The 15,142-nt window shown below is 45.3% G+C and overlaps 1 protein-coding gene across 1 annotated transcript in view; it reads right to left on the minus strand.

Moving 5' to 3' along the window:
- The window catches only part of GCLC (glutamate-cysteine ligase catalytic subunit), a 38,715-nt gene extending 25,023 nt beyond the window's left edge, over positions 1 to 13,692 (minus strand). The window contains exon 1 of the mRNA XM_076332940.1: positions 13,469 to 13,692. Coding sequence (XP_076189055.1) covers positions 13,469 to 13,618 — 150 coding nt within the window. The 5' untranslated portion in view covers positions 13,619 to 13,692. The remainder of the gene's footprint in view (positions 1 to 13,468) is intronic.
- Positions 13,693 to 15,142: the final 1,450 nt, after the last annotated feature.

The raw sequence follows: 15,142 nt of genomic DNA on the forward strand, positions 1-15,142 counted from the left end.
CATCCATTTACACCCATCACTTGTTGGAGCTATTTAAGACTAGCACAACAGAGCCTCATTTACACCACGGAAAGCCCATGGTCGTTACAGACAGCATCAGTCCTGCTATTAACGCATTCCAGCTCTTGGCACAGCACAGGGGTTTCCACCCCTTCCTGATTCAGCTTTGCTGCCACCTTTTCTTCCCCTCCTGCCCAGTGGCATACCTTGCCACCAGGACCTCTGCCTCCTCGTCCCTGTCTCTACCCCAGGGTGCGACCCACACTCGATCCAACAAGCCACTAATGTGTCGCTTGTACAGCAGTGCTGCGTACCAGCACTGGAGAATATTGTTTCCCTAACAGAGATTATCTGAAAGCAGCCAAACCTGGAACACCCTCACGTCAAACTTTCTAATCTCCATGAATATCAAAGCTCCTGTAAAGACTTTTAGAGTGCTACCGAGTATGGCAACCTAACAGCCGCCTGGATCTTATAGCCTTTCAATACTTACTGATACAATCTATTTCCTGACGCCTACTTGGCAGGGGATGTTTTGTGCTGTTCTAGGAAGTGTGAAAGACAAAATAGCCCCCAAGTGCGATGTGTCACCTGCCACGTAAAAGCAGAAGTTGTACATGGAAATGCATCACAAGGGTACTGGCTTTGAAAACCCCTGGCTGGACCGGCGGTGATATGCAGAGCCTTTTGCTGGGAGGCTCTCAAACCGCTGCCTCTGAGATTTTCTAACTCCACCAACCTGTAGTTAAAAATTGAGACGGCGCTTCCACAGCTAAAACTTGTCAGAGGTTTTGCACCATGCTCCTCAGTTTTGTTTTCCGACATTGCCTAGAGCCACATCCAATGGTACTTACCAAACACCACTGCTCCAGCCCTAGGAGTTCAGATTCATGCAAGATGCCGATGTTAAAGTTGCAGCATACCAAATCATGGAAATTTCTATTTTGTACAGAAGTCTGATGCGTACAGGAAAACAGCTTGCCAAAACACAGGGAACTTGTGAAGTGTTTTCCAGCATATTGTAAGTGGATTTGTGGGCTTCATGTTCTTCGGTTGCTTCAGTGTTCATGGAAGAGTTATTGCTAGCTACCATGACAACAAGTATAATCCCCTGTTGGGATTTGCGATTAAATCACAAGCAGCATTATCTAAGAGCGTTTGTAATTCTACAGAATCTGATCAGACTCAAACTCTGGAGGGACTCATTCAGCAATTATACATGTTCTCCATATTTTTTAAGATCAAATTTTAATCCCCTAAAGAAAAATAATGATTTCTAGTTTCTGTGCAAGACAGCATTTCTTCGTGTGGTATATTTTGTGGTTTGTGTGTATCATGCCACAATAATCTACCTGAGATAACTACAGACTATAGTCAACCAGAATGTACTCCAGCACTGACTTAGTTGTTATCTAGTACCAGTCTCTCCAGTGACACTTGACCCATCATTATTGGCAATAAAAAGGGACTTCTCTCACACCTTCCTGCTTCCTACCATGTTCAACATCATCTCCTCCTGCTTTGGAAAAGTATCATCCTCACTCAGACCCAGCCTAAAGTAGAGGAGGCATGCAAGTGCACAGTTCTCCAAGTCATACAGATGGACGTGTGAATGGGCATCAAGCCCACCACATGCCTGGCCTCCCACCACACCGCCCACGTGGGCTGGTAGCAGAAGGGAGGGCAAAGGAACTGCAGCTGCCTTCGAGAGACCCCAAAGCTGAACACTTGTCCACCGTTACATGAATATGTTACTATGATTAGCCTCCTGTCTTAAAAATCCCTCTCCAAATGTAACTGCAATGAGCTGGTGGTGTGAACACTGTACTTCTCTACAAACCGTATTACAAGTTTCACGACAGAAAATAAGCCAAAAATGTAAAGAAACATTAAGCCCAGAAGGCAAAACCAAAGAAATCAAAATGTTTCATAATCTGAGTGCAGTACTGAATGTATTGCATTTATGCATCTAGCTTTAGAAACAACTACTACTCTTGCCTCTGGAAACATTGACTAAATCTTCAAAGCTGTCTTAACATAGAAGATCTGCCATTAATTTTAATGAGAAAAGAAAAAAAACTTCAGACAGCTGCCAACAATTCCAAGTAACCCACAGAATATCTTGCCAACAGAGGGACTGACTGAATGGGCATCCTTAAAGAATTTAATTTAAGCTCATCAGAAGATTTAGCCTACAGCTAGAAAGAGAGAAATAAATTCAGAGTTCACACATTTTTACATTTAACTTCAGCTCGTCATTCACAGACGTCTCACATTTTTTATCCACAATAAAGTTCAGAGAACTGCAGCCAAGCTGAAAGCATCCACATGCCTGGCAGAGCTTCAAGAGTCCAAAAGCCAAATGTGTAGGGTTTCACCCAACATTTGTAATTCATCATTTTGCCGAGCTCTTTAGAGTTCACTTTGCTCTCTAATTTTAACTAGTCTCCCTAGCAAGCAGCAAAATACATGTCAGGTCAAATTACTGATGCAGATGGCTGACAAGCAGCCTTGCTAAGAGCCAGCTAGGAAAGCGCACCCTACCATGTTAAGAAAGGCAGCCACTTTGGACCTGCGTGCCCAGACGGTGCTTTCACCCTGCAGCAAACCCTACGCATCTCTATCCTCCGGCCGGCATGTGCTGCAAGGCTGCCGAGGACAAGAGGTGCCCTCCCAGCTTCTCCCTGCAGACAGACATGCACAGCACTGCTTCAGTGGATGAACCTCTCTGACCAGCCCAGATCTGTCTGGCTTGCAGAAGTGCTGTGGCACCTCACCAGGAGAAAGAACAACAGTTGGGCCAGCAAGAGTATGCACCATTAGTTTGCAAGGTGGTGTTACTTCACTTGTCACGATTATTTCTCACAGGGAATTTCAGGCTTTTGAGAATTCTTTGACGTCGCCTCTGTAAATACAACCACAAGTGAGACCTTGAAGCCCCTCAACTGGGGAGCAGCCGAACCACTCCCCATGCATTAAGCCAAACAGTTGTGCTGGACTTGCCCGGTGGCAAAGTGAAAGATGACCATTCTCTGGAAATGGGTAAGCATGTCTGAAATTGTGTTTGAATGCCTGAGTCATTTGACTATAATTACACATATTATTTCTGCATAAAGCACACTACTTAAAAATGAAGAAATATCAGTCGAGCGACTCTTTAGTAGCAATTCTAAGGAGCAAGGAGAACCGAAGTCGACGCACGTCCCACATAGTATCACCGTCCATCTACTTGCCTTGGCAGCGGTCTGCTTTCTAATATCAAAACCCCCCCTCGCATGCTCAATTTAATACCATCATGCTATGTACATTAGGAACAAAACCTATCTAATAGTTGAGAGTAAAGCCCCTGCTCCAGAGTTACTGTTAAAATCCTTTTAACATTCAAATTATTTGTCACAAGGTATTTCTTCATATGAAAACACAGGTAAGCATACAGTCTGGACTTTGGCAAGCTCAGAAGTAAGGTGCGGAGAAGATTATATAATAAAGAAGAATAGTTTAAGAAGAATGATCTGAAGAGAAGCTTTTCTGAGAGAAAAGCAATGCAAGTCTGTACGCTCTCTACCTGTGAAAAACTGTTCCCTGCGTTTGCCTTTTACCACACTCCTGATCATCCATCTCAGCTGTGGATGCCCCATCGTTGGAAGTGTTCAAGGTCAGGTTGGATGGGGCTTTGAGCAACCTGATCTAGTGGAAGATGTCCTTGCCCATGGCAGGGGGTGGGACTAGATGATCTTCGAAGATCCCTTCCAACCCAAACCATTCTGTGATTCTAAAAAAACCTGATCACAAGTGACTCACAGACCACTGCTGTTCCTCAAGGACAATCTCATTGACGGTTTCTTCTTCCACTGGACAACTACTGCCACATATACTTGGAGCAATTGTTAGCGGTCTCCTCATACATACCTTCCCTCAGGCCTGAAGCTTTAAAAGAAATTGGAAATTTTTCCTAAACAACCAATGAGGTCTCATGGCTTTTGTTTACTATTACCAAAAGCCACTACAACACTTAATATAAGTATTTTCATGCAGTATGCCTCATATATTTATGTATACAGTAGAAAATAAAATTGAGGTAAACTTTCTTCTCAAGAACATCAAAGAAACAAAACCCATTTCACTAGTTATTAAGCTCCATTATGGCAAAAAACCCAAGTAATTCCCCCATACATTTATTGGTCAGTTAATGCATCATTAAAATACCATGTATCATTAAAATGACAGTCTACAGGAGAACAAAGTTTTAATAATCTGACTGTTCATTAAAGAACCTCTGCCACAAGTTTTCAGTGTTAAGATGGAAAAAGCAGATTTATTCCATAGGTACACATACTTCCGATGGATGTAGAGCATAATACTCCAGAATTTTTTTTAATGAAGTTATTTTCTCACCACTGCTGTGATAAAACATGGAGCCACAGTAATAACCAGCTGGTAACATACCTTTAATGAAAGGCTTACTGGCCCACAAAGGCGAGTCTCAGCCCTGAGGGAGCAAATTTTGGAGGAAAACAAGTCTGGAAGTGCCACAGAGGCTGGTTACCCCGTTTCTAGCCCGCAAGCCCCCAAACCACACACTGGCATGAGGCAGAGCACTTTCACGCTCATGAGATTACCATGGGTGTTCTCTGCCACAGAAATAATTTCAAAAATCTGCCAGTAACAGCAAAACCAAGATACAAATGTATTTCCCAAAATGCTTAATTTTGATCAAGCAGATTGGAAGTGGCCAATCCAACAAACAAAGCACCATCTCCAGCTCTATACAAAACCAACTCACAGAAATCATGCCTTAAAACCAAAATACAACTGATGTTTTATATTACATTGACAATAAGCAAAAAATGGAGAACTTCTACACCACGTTAAAGACGACCATAGATAAAGAAAATGAAGAAGATGTAGGGGTTCTCATCTCAGCCAACACAGCCAGCCCCAGCTATGTGCTCCTGCCTGTTCCCCCTCCCACTTGCTGACATCAGGGCTGCAGATTTTCTTCTTCTGCATGTGATACGACGTGACTAGAGGATGTCCTGTGCTGCACATACCACAAACTAGGAAGCTGGGTTATTGAAAACTAAAATCTAGAGGTTATAACCATTTGCATGCTTCTAAAGAACAAGATGGGGCACATTAGAGAACAAAGTGTCTCCTCTTTGACTGCTGTACTATGTAACACCTGAGGTTAATATAATAAAAAAAAAAGACCAGGATAATGTTAATTTTAGATTTCTGCAGCAAAGACAGCTTTAAGACACTCACTTATGAATTTTTAGATTTAAAACAGAAAAGAACAAGTTTTTTTTGGCACAGCTATATTTTATATTCCACACAGCCTAGATGCTTTTATGGACTAGTAAAAGACCATTTATTCAACTGTGAAACAAGATGCTGCAAGCTTCTAAGTTGCCTCTTGCATCAGAAAGCAAGAAGAAAAAAAAAAAAAACCAAGCAAGCAACAACAACAACAAAATCTTTCCTGTGCTCATCCTTCCGACTCACCCTTTCTCATACTGTTAACTAAATACGGCGTCTGCACAGCAAGAAGTCATCCTGTGGCAAAAGAGGAATTACAGTAGACAACAATCCCACGACAAGACCATAGCAATTCACTTGACATCCACAGAAGGAAGTTCACTGTGAACAAAATATTTCTTCATCAGAATTATACAAACAGCAGATAATTTAAGCTTCTCTTATTAAGATCCGAGATTGGGAAGGAGGAAATCAATGCATACCATGGGGGCTGGTCACTATTTATGACAAATTGCAGCTTGTTTGGGGGGGGGGGGGGGGGAACAACCCCCCCCCCCCCCCCCCCAACCTGGTTTCCATGAATTGCAAAATTAGCTTTTAAAAAAGCATCTCACTATAACCTACAGCGAGTCCTGCACTGTCACAAGCACAACACATCCAGCGGCAAAGCTCATAGGTAGGTCAGTGGTGCTGCACTACAACCTATGCATATCTTATCACCCGGCTACAAAAGAACGGAGCGGGAGGGAGCTGAAGCAAAATCATCAGTCATTGGGGAGGTTAACACATCATGCACGTTTTTAGAGCTAAAGGGTTTAGACGTAATTCAGTTTAGGCTTTCCCTGACAGGAGGATTAAAGCTGGGCAGTAAAAGTAGTTTCATGACTGTCAGCCAAAGCATTCAAGGAAGGAATAAACACAGAGACTCTTCAAGGGCACCCGTCTTGTTCAAGTCAAGATTTAAGGAGTTATATTTGCATGCATTAGTGTACTCATTTTAGAGGTTGCATATATACACTCAAGGCTGTCAAGCAGCATGAGCTGATGCATTAACATCATACCTTCAAACCCTGCCCCAGAAACGTCACTATGATGTATGTAGCAGGTGCAGCTACAAAACATATTAAGGAAGCACTAAATCTACTTGTAAACAAATAATGCCGCTGTCCCTTTATTTAGCCAAATAAAGCTCAGAGAGAAAGGATGAACAAGCAGACATGTGACAAATAACCAAATCATTCACGAGTGCTGCTTCCTCCCATGCGGCAAGCGGGCAAGTACATCGATTAAGACAGCTCCCATTCAGATGCATCCACACATACCGCATTTGGCAGGGAGCCACCATGAGGAATTTCTGCATGAAAGAAATTCAAAAATGCATTCTGTTCGGGAATTTTGCTGGGGGAGGGGGAGACTAAAAGTGATGGTCCTAAAATGACAAGAGCTCAAATGTAAAAAATAATTTTGTAAGACTTCAGGCTACGTTAGCTTTATTGTAAGCATGAGATTCCCAGGAAAAGCTATAAAACAAAGCAATTTCTGCACACTGGTATATTGCAGCAGTTTGTACAAAGTGAGAATGTGAGATCATCATAATATTGATGATGAGCCTGTATAGTGACTTGGCTGATTTTTTTTTTTGGAAGAAGTTCTATTATTGACAGCCAGGAAAATAAAACAACTATTTTCTGTGACTATTTTATTTATTACAGATACAGTAAAAAGCTAGTTAGAAAGTTTCAGATGAACATTAAAGAAACCCCACGAGTCACTCGACAGTTATCTAAGTGGTTTGGATAGAGATACATATATCTTGCAGCATGTGGAGTTTAAAGAAACCATAATAAACTGTCCATTTTTGTTGTCCATATAAGTGTCTATCTTGGCTTCAAAGCTATCATGTGGCATCTTGTTCCACAGGACATCTAGGCTTTGTAAAATAAGTAATTATGTTAAAAGGACATCCGCTGCTTTTCTGTTCCATTAGGTTAGCCAAATTCCTTGTAAAATGAGAAAAGAACGTCACCTTTCCTGTACAGTGTGATGGCCTCTGAACCTACTGCTTCTTTTATCAGTCACAGTCCTTTCTTATCTCTATTTGAACATTTCCATGTGCACGTGTGTGTCTCTCACCAAGCCTCACTGCTGTCTTTTAGCAAAGAGATGACCAAAACTTCATCTGTGTATTTTACGGATAGTAGCTGTACTTATTTTATGCAGCTGGTGAGCTAGATTCACCATTGTTAAAAAACTCCTTAGACTTTGTTCCTGGTTTTAAATGGGTGACAGACAAACAGGAGCCTCAAACTGTATGCATCTGAACCCGAATCCATTTCCTTAAGATGTAACAATTATTTTACCAGTCTGAAGTTCTGCAGACTGTAATGCAACGTCAGTGATCATAACATTTACACATTGCTACTGCCCTGAAAAAAACCCAAAAACATACAGGCTGTAAACTGCAGCAAGACATTAATGCAATAGCTAGATGCCTGGAAAGAATCATTGTGCTGATTTTGGCTGGGATAGAGTTAATTTTCTTCACAGTAGCTAGTATGGGGCTATGTTTTGGATTTGTGCTGGAAACAGTGTTGATAATACTGGCATGTTTTGGTTATTGCTGAGCAGTGCTTACACAGAGTCAAGGCCTTTTCTGCTCCTCACACCACCCCACCAGCGAGTAGGCTGGCGGAGCACAAGAGGTTGGTAGGGGACACAGCTGGGACAGCTGACCCTAACTGACCAAAGGGATATTCCATCCCATGTGATGTCATGCTCAGCATGTAAATCTGGGGGAAGAAGGAGGAAGCGGGGGGACATTAAGAGTGATGGTGCTTGTCTTCCCAAGTAACCGTTATGCTTGTCTTCCCAAGTAACCGTTATGCGTGATGGAGCCCTGCTTTCCTGGAGATGGCTGAACACCTGCCTGCCGATGGGAAGCAGTGAGTGAATTCCTTGTTTTGCTTTGCTTGCGTGTGTGGCTTTTGCTTTACCTATTAAACTGTCTTTATCTCAACCCACGGGTTTTCTCACTTTTACCCTTCTGATTCTCTCCCCCATCCCACTGGGGGGGAGTGAGTGAGCGGCTGGGTGGTGCTTAGCTGCCGGCTGGGGTTAAACCATGACAATCATTCAAAAGAAAAAGCAGCTCTTTTCACAGCCCAGCCTGTCATTAGGAAAAAGGAGAAACCTTTGAAGAGAGTCATGCATCTTCTAATCAGAAGCAACACCTTTGGGACATTCTGGTAAGAAACCTCTGGTCTCTCTTCTTGCAGCATCTCAGAAGGGCTGCTTTGCTTCTTGCATGAGGAAGTGCTGAGCAGCAAACATTCATTTTAGTTCTCATTTAACTTATTTACAAGTTATAAATAAAAACCTAATGGATAAGGAGGGGAATGAATCAAAAGTACAGAAGACAGACCAAAATAAGGTTAAAAAAAGACCGAGAAAGAGATAACATGCAGGAACCCCCCCCCCCCCCCCCCCGAATTAAGTCAGGAAGACTTCAACTTGCAAGCAGTGCAGTGGCACATTTTTCACGCTGCCTCATACAATTCATTATCAAACCTATTTTAAAGGCCTCCAAATTTCACTTCAAGTTTCCATGAAGAAAACTTTCTAAAAGCTGAAGATGCTTATTGTATGCTATGTCCCAACACTGACAGGAACAAGACTCATACACAACAAAAGGGTCATTATGTCCAATTTCACTAAACAAGGCTAGGCAAGTCAGACTGCCATTTCATTCACACACACTTTCAAGTAAAGCTGTCACATTTTGTCCATGCTTGCTTTCTACACCCCTCCTTCTGAGTGGATCTCCCTCCAGCATGCCTTTCTCGACATTTTCATATGCTGAAGCAGCTCCTCCTTACTCTTTATTGTTTCTTTGTCCCCGTCAATTTTCCTTTTCCAACTCTTCTTGCTTATATCATTTCTTCCCAGTCCAGATAGGTGTTCAGCCTGGAAAACAACCAATCTGTCCCATTTAGCAGCAAAACAGACTGCAGAAGACAAGTATTACATGCATGTATGAATACATACGTATATGTAGTTATGCGTGAAGTGCCATGATTCGTACACTCGTGTGCATGCTCAGCACAAAGCAATGGCAGTGAGCCTAGCCAAGGGCCAGCCATTCCACTTGTCTGATCCGAGTGTCCGCATTAAGCGGCAAAGTGAAATTTAAGCAACATCCGTCAGCTAGAGGAATGCAATCAGCAGATGAGAGGCACTGAACAGCACAGGAAACTGGTAATGCGCTGGCACAGAAGAGAGCTTTTTGGGACAAAAGCTGGGAAGCAGCAGAATAGGCTTTGCCTTACTCTCAAAACCCCTTTAAACTCTTTTGGTACCACTAACATCTGCCAAGCTGCACAAACTAATTGTTTCACATAATACCTACTAACTCTACTGGAGTTTTAAAACAGTACTGAAAAGTTGCAGGGTTTTGCATCTGCTGCACAAAAACAATAAACTTAATGACCACTACTCTGCAAACCCAAAGATAAACACACATTGTTGGATGGGAGAGGAAGATGAAAGCACAAGGAGACCATGAGCCTGTACTGGTTAGCATGATGGGGTCTCGTCAGCAGATCTAATTGTTGCCCAACTTTTGTGGGCATTAAGGCAAGGATAATAAGGAGGGGTTTGATGAGGGATAATGAGATAGTTCAGTGTTTTGTATTTTCCACAGTCAGGAGACACCAAGCATAAACAGGGAGGCCAACTGTCAGTTTTAAATGAGGCAGAAGGATGATTAAGAGGCAAAGGACCTTTACCTGCAAGCAGGTTCAAAGACACTTTTAGAAAGATTTTTTTTAAGCAAGTCTTATTCTCTGTTACACTCACATTTGTAGGCTTTTTTTTTTTTTTACCATTGCAAAAACTTCATGGTTGTGGAAAAGAGAGTAAAAAAGAACTGCCCCCAAAAGAGACAACAGATGTTTGGTAAACCCCTTAGTTCTACTAACCCTGTAAGCAAGAAGATAGCTGACTTTTCAAGAGGTAGCAGAACCAGCGTTTCAATCTTTCCAGCTCTTTACCCAGGGGAGGATGGGAGCACTAGGGAACGTTACCCTGCAATGCAAGTTGTGATGCTGCCTCGCTTCCTTCAAAACAAATGCCACCATCCTGCTCTGTCAGCACTTAGCCTCAACACTTCTGTCTGGCACCCAAGAAACAGAAAGCACATGACAATTCCCCCCAGTTTCACTCTCTGGGACCACAGGGAATGGAGTCCCTAAGAGGTTACAAGCACCCCAAAGGACCACCACAGCTCTATAATGAGTCTTACAACACACACTGCAAAGTGGAGTCCTGTTGCAAACAGATCCAAAGCAAAGGCTGGTTCTATACTCACAAGCAAACACAGGATTTCTTCTTCACAATGGCATCAGCTAGACCGGGACAGTCTTTAAAGTATTCATATGTCTGCCCTGAAAGACAAACTCAGCATGTGCTAAGAAGGTTGTTTTTCTCCTCATAAGCATTCCTTAAAAATGAAGTAAAAAAAAATACATCTTTCATCAAACACAGTCTCAGAAACATCTCTCGAACACAAAAGTAATTTTGTTTATTCTGATTTCATCTCTACCATTACGTGAGGGCTGTCATCTTCGCTCTTGATTTCTATCTTCAAGAAGTTTTTAAAACAATAAAACACCCTCAGGCTATGACTTTATACATGAAGGTCAAAGTGCACAAAAGGCTTTTTATGAAAATTGTCCAATTAGTCCATTGACTCATCTAAGCTGCACGTAAATGTGGCACCACTTTCTAATAACTAGATATCTGAGAGGAAAAACGGAAGACAAATTTACTGCTTTCCCCACTAGCATATCTACAGCACAGCTGAAATAAGTTATGGAGACAGGTATGTTTTTGTGTTTGCACAAGAGTAGACTGGCAACAAGTATCTGGTACATTAACACACTCCTAAATGCTGTGTTATGTAAAAAAAAATAATTGCATAATACAGTAGACTAAAGATAAGCTGCCACATCTGAGTTTATTACCATTTGTTAAAATCAGAGGTAGATGATGAACCAGGTTACCTGACCTTCTCTGAACGTTCACAGGCATTTCAAATACGGCTTTTACGTCCTTATCAGAATCATGGCTGTAATCATACTGCTCTTAAAATTCTGCCTCTTGCCATGCTGGGCATGACAGAAGAAAATTGTGACTCTCCTTAAACATAACGCACCACCATTTACCAAGCATGAATACTTTCTTCAGTACAGTCCCCACGCTAAAGGAAGAACGAGGCTCCTGGGGTGCAGTCTCACCGTACAGCTAAGCTTACCAAGTGACTAGCTGCAGGTGCTGCAGGAGTCGGTTCTGCTTGCCCCTTTCCTCCACATGCTCCTGCTACTTTCCTCACATTAAGCAAGACTTGCTGGATCTCACAGTGAAACAGCGGAAGCTCTGCTGAGAAAACGAACCACCCTAGAAAACTGAATGGGAGAAGAGTTTTCTGCTGGGTTAACTTGAACTCGCGTAGCCAGTAACAACGCAAGGAAGGCAGAAGAAACACGAGCCTGGAGTAAGGGGAGGGAAACCGAACCAACTGGCTAGTGGATCAACCTTAGCTATTTTGTGAAATCTCACCCTGAGAAAGCAAGGACAACTAAAAATGTAACACCCATTGAAAAATGAGTACCCCATCCTAAAGATTAATGAGAAAACCCTCAAGCTAAGTCTCAGAGCAATAGCGAGACTCTGCTTTGCCTATATTCCTGAGCTTGTGAGGCTCTTCTGTCAGCATAACTTCAGTCATACAAGAGATGTAGGAACACAGAGACTTCAGACAGGGATAGATATAAGTATATTTAAATTTCCGTAATCCACACCACTCTGGCTGCAAAACCCTGTGGTGCAGACTAGGCATGCTGGCAGCATCATTCCCTTCACAGGACAAATTTTAGTAGCCAAGCCCCCACTCACTCCTCTTGAAAGCAGCTCTTGCACACCGATGGTTGCCTTTTGCTCAGTTATGTGAAGTACAACAGCAATTCCTTAAAAGAACAACAGACTTTAAGAGACAAGGTCTTTCAAGGTGCACAAGGGGAACAGCATTTTTCTCTGGCAAAGAGCATCTGATCTGTGAACAGCTATTGTTACTACCCGGATAAAGTTTTCTCACAAATGCCTTTGCCATTCAGAAAGGAAACAGAGCACGAGCTGGAGATGCGATGGCCAAGCCCCCACATTGCTTGCTTCCTACTCTGCTCTTCCAACTTCCCTGCAGTGACATCACAGACACCTCCAAGTGACAACGCTGGACCACACCAGCACCACGATCAAGGATGGCTTGTAGTACAGCACATGTGAAGCTGTTCCCTGTCTCCAGGGAAAGCCAGGACCCTCGGGAAATTCTACTGATCCATACAGGAGGGAGACTCTGCTCCTCACAGAGCGCTGTCAGGCTGGGACACAATTCAGCGTAGGTTTGCATAGCAACACGCGTAAGACCTGCGGATAGAGTTACGGTCCTCAGCACAAAGCACCTGTAGCAAAGTTCAAGTCACGACCCGAGCGACCATCCTCATCCTTGTCTGAAAGGCAGGCTGACTCGTGCCAGACACGGGGATAAAGACTCTGGGGTACAGCAAGGCTTGGCGGGTCCCTTTCCACAGGGGCAAGCCAGGACCACGGAGGGACCTGGTGCGTGGTGAGAGGGCTGCCACTGCTGAGCCCACCTGCCCACCTCCAGTCCCTACTCCCCTCACTCCCCTCCCAACAACAGATTCTGACGCTGAGCTGGGACTACCCTGGAGTTTAGACACACACATGCTTTAGTCAGACCTCACTCCCGAGAAAGCAAACAAACTCACGGGAACGAGCAAGTGCTGCCAGGCATCACCGCTCCCGGGAATACACCTCCCGAGGGGTTGCTCGGGCAGATTTACAGATGCCTGACGGAAGCACTGAAAGTTGTTTTAGCGTTTAAAAATCACAAGCTAATACCGGGGCGACGGTGCTGCGCAACCGGAGGCGGCGAGTGAACGAGAGCGGGGGGGGGGAAACAAAGCCCCGCCGGGCAGCCGCGGCCGAGCGGCCGGACCCGCTCCCGGGCACCGCGGCGGGCAGGGCCCGAGCCGCACCGGAGCGGCGCGGCGCCCACCCCGCCGCCACGGCACCTGCGGCCGGGTCGTGGAGGCCGCGGCAGGCCGTGCCGGTCCGCGCCGCGCCGGGGTCTCACCTCGTCGCCCCACTTGAGGACGTCCTTGTGGCGGTCGCGCAGGGCGCGGTAGATGTGGAGGAACTGGAGGATGCCGTGCTTCCGCACGTGCTCCGCGTGCCGCCGCGTCTCCTCCCAGCTCAGCGGCGAGCCCTGCGACAGCAGCCCCATGCCGGCCCGCGGCGGAGCGGAGCGGCGGCGCCGGGAAGGGCAGGAGAGCGGAGCCTGCGCGGCTCTGCACGCTCTGCGCCGCGGCGGCGGCGGCGGCGGGAGCCGAGCCCGGCGCCACACGTGACGGCGGCGGCGCGTCAGGCCGTGACTCAGCACTTTCCGCAGGCGGGCCCCGCCCCCCGGCCGGGGCTCGCTGCGGGCGGGCTGAGACGCTCCCTGGCGGCGGGGCGGCCCCGGCGGCAGCCGGCCTCGGGGGCCGGGGCTGCCGCCGGCTTGGCGGCCTGTGGCGGCGGCTTCCGCTCGGCGCCCCCGGGAGCTTGCGGGGAAGGAAGCGCCTCTGGAAAAGCAAACGCCGGGGAGACCGCGGCTCCGCCAGCGCGCGCTGCCCCGTTACTTTGGCGGAGCGCGCCCCAAACAGAGGGGGCAGGAGGCGTCCCGTTCCTGCCGAGGGCCTGCTGAAGCGGCGGCGGGAAAATGTCCTCCTCGATCCGAGTGCAGCCCTCGCCGCGCCCCTGATGGGGGAGCAGAGGGGTCGGCCGGGGCAAGGAGGGGGCGTCCGCTGGCGTCGCGCTTCCTGGTCTGGCCGGGCTGGTGTTCCTGGTGGAAAGGGACCCTTGTGTGACAAAGGTGTGACGACAAGTGCCTAAATAAAGGTCCTAACTGAAGGGTCCTAAAACGTGGACGGTGGACTGAAAGCTGTTGTGTATTTATTATAGGTCAGAGAACAGACCTCAAAAAAATTACGTGCCTATAGATGCTTTGAGTGGGTGGAGTGAGACTCCAGAGAGATACACCTCATCTCCTGGAGACATGTCTGCTCAGGCTGCAGAGCCCACGTCCTGCTGTGCCAAGAAAAGGCCCAGCTAATGAAGATGTTAAAAATGAGTTAGTTACCTGGGAATTGTCCTGGAGGGAATCGGAACGGTATTCGTCTTGGGAAAGAGGAAGCAGGGGTGTGTCATGGTGTGTATTTTACGGTTGATACAAAATAGAAGGAAGGCCTATCAGTGCTACTTAAAGTGTTTTCTAAATGAAGAGACAAAAATAAGAAACCGAACATGAAGAGAAAGGCTCTCGCTTCCGAGAACCTGAAATTCATTATGCCTGGACTCTCGTTTTCGTTATATTCACAGAGCTCTTTCTTCGTAGGCCTTGGGGACAAGCACGGCTGGTATGCAGTAGGATTGCATAGCTAAGGGTTTGAGAATTAGTAGAATATTTAAATTGTGGTATAGCCCACTAATGGATGAACTATATTATTAGATATTTCATTAACTGAATGACTATACTGACAAGAACTGCCCAATTGTTTTTCTTCCAGGATATGAGGTGCCTCAAGGATAGGACGAGCTCCCAACACATTAGAATAATAAATCTGAAATGCATTAGTGGAAAATATCAAATACTAAAGTAAAACCACTCAAAAGTAAAATGTTTTCTATCTTGGTTATTTTTTTAATGACCTAAGTTTGTACACAAAGGGCAGCATTGACAGAACAAGAACAAACAGTGACCATTATAATT

The sequence above is a fragment of the Aptenodytes patagonicus genome, chromosome 3 (genome assembly GCF_965638725.1).
Source record: "Aptenodytes patagonicus chromosome 3, bAptPat1.pri.cur, whole genome shotgun sequence".
NCBI lineage: Eukaryota > Metazoa > Chordata > Aves > Sphenisciformes > Spheniscidae > Aptenodytes > Aptenodytes patagonicus.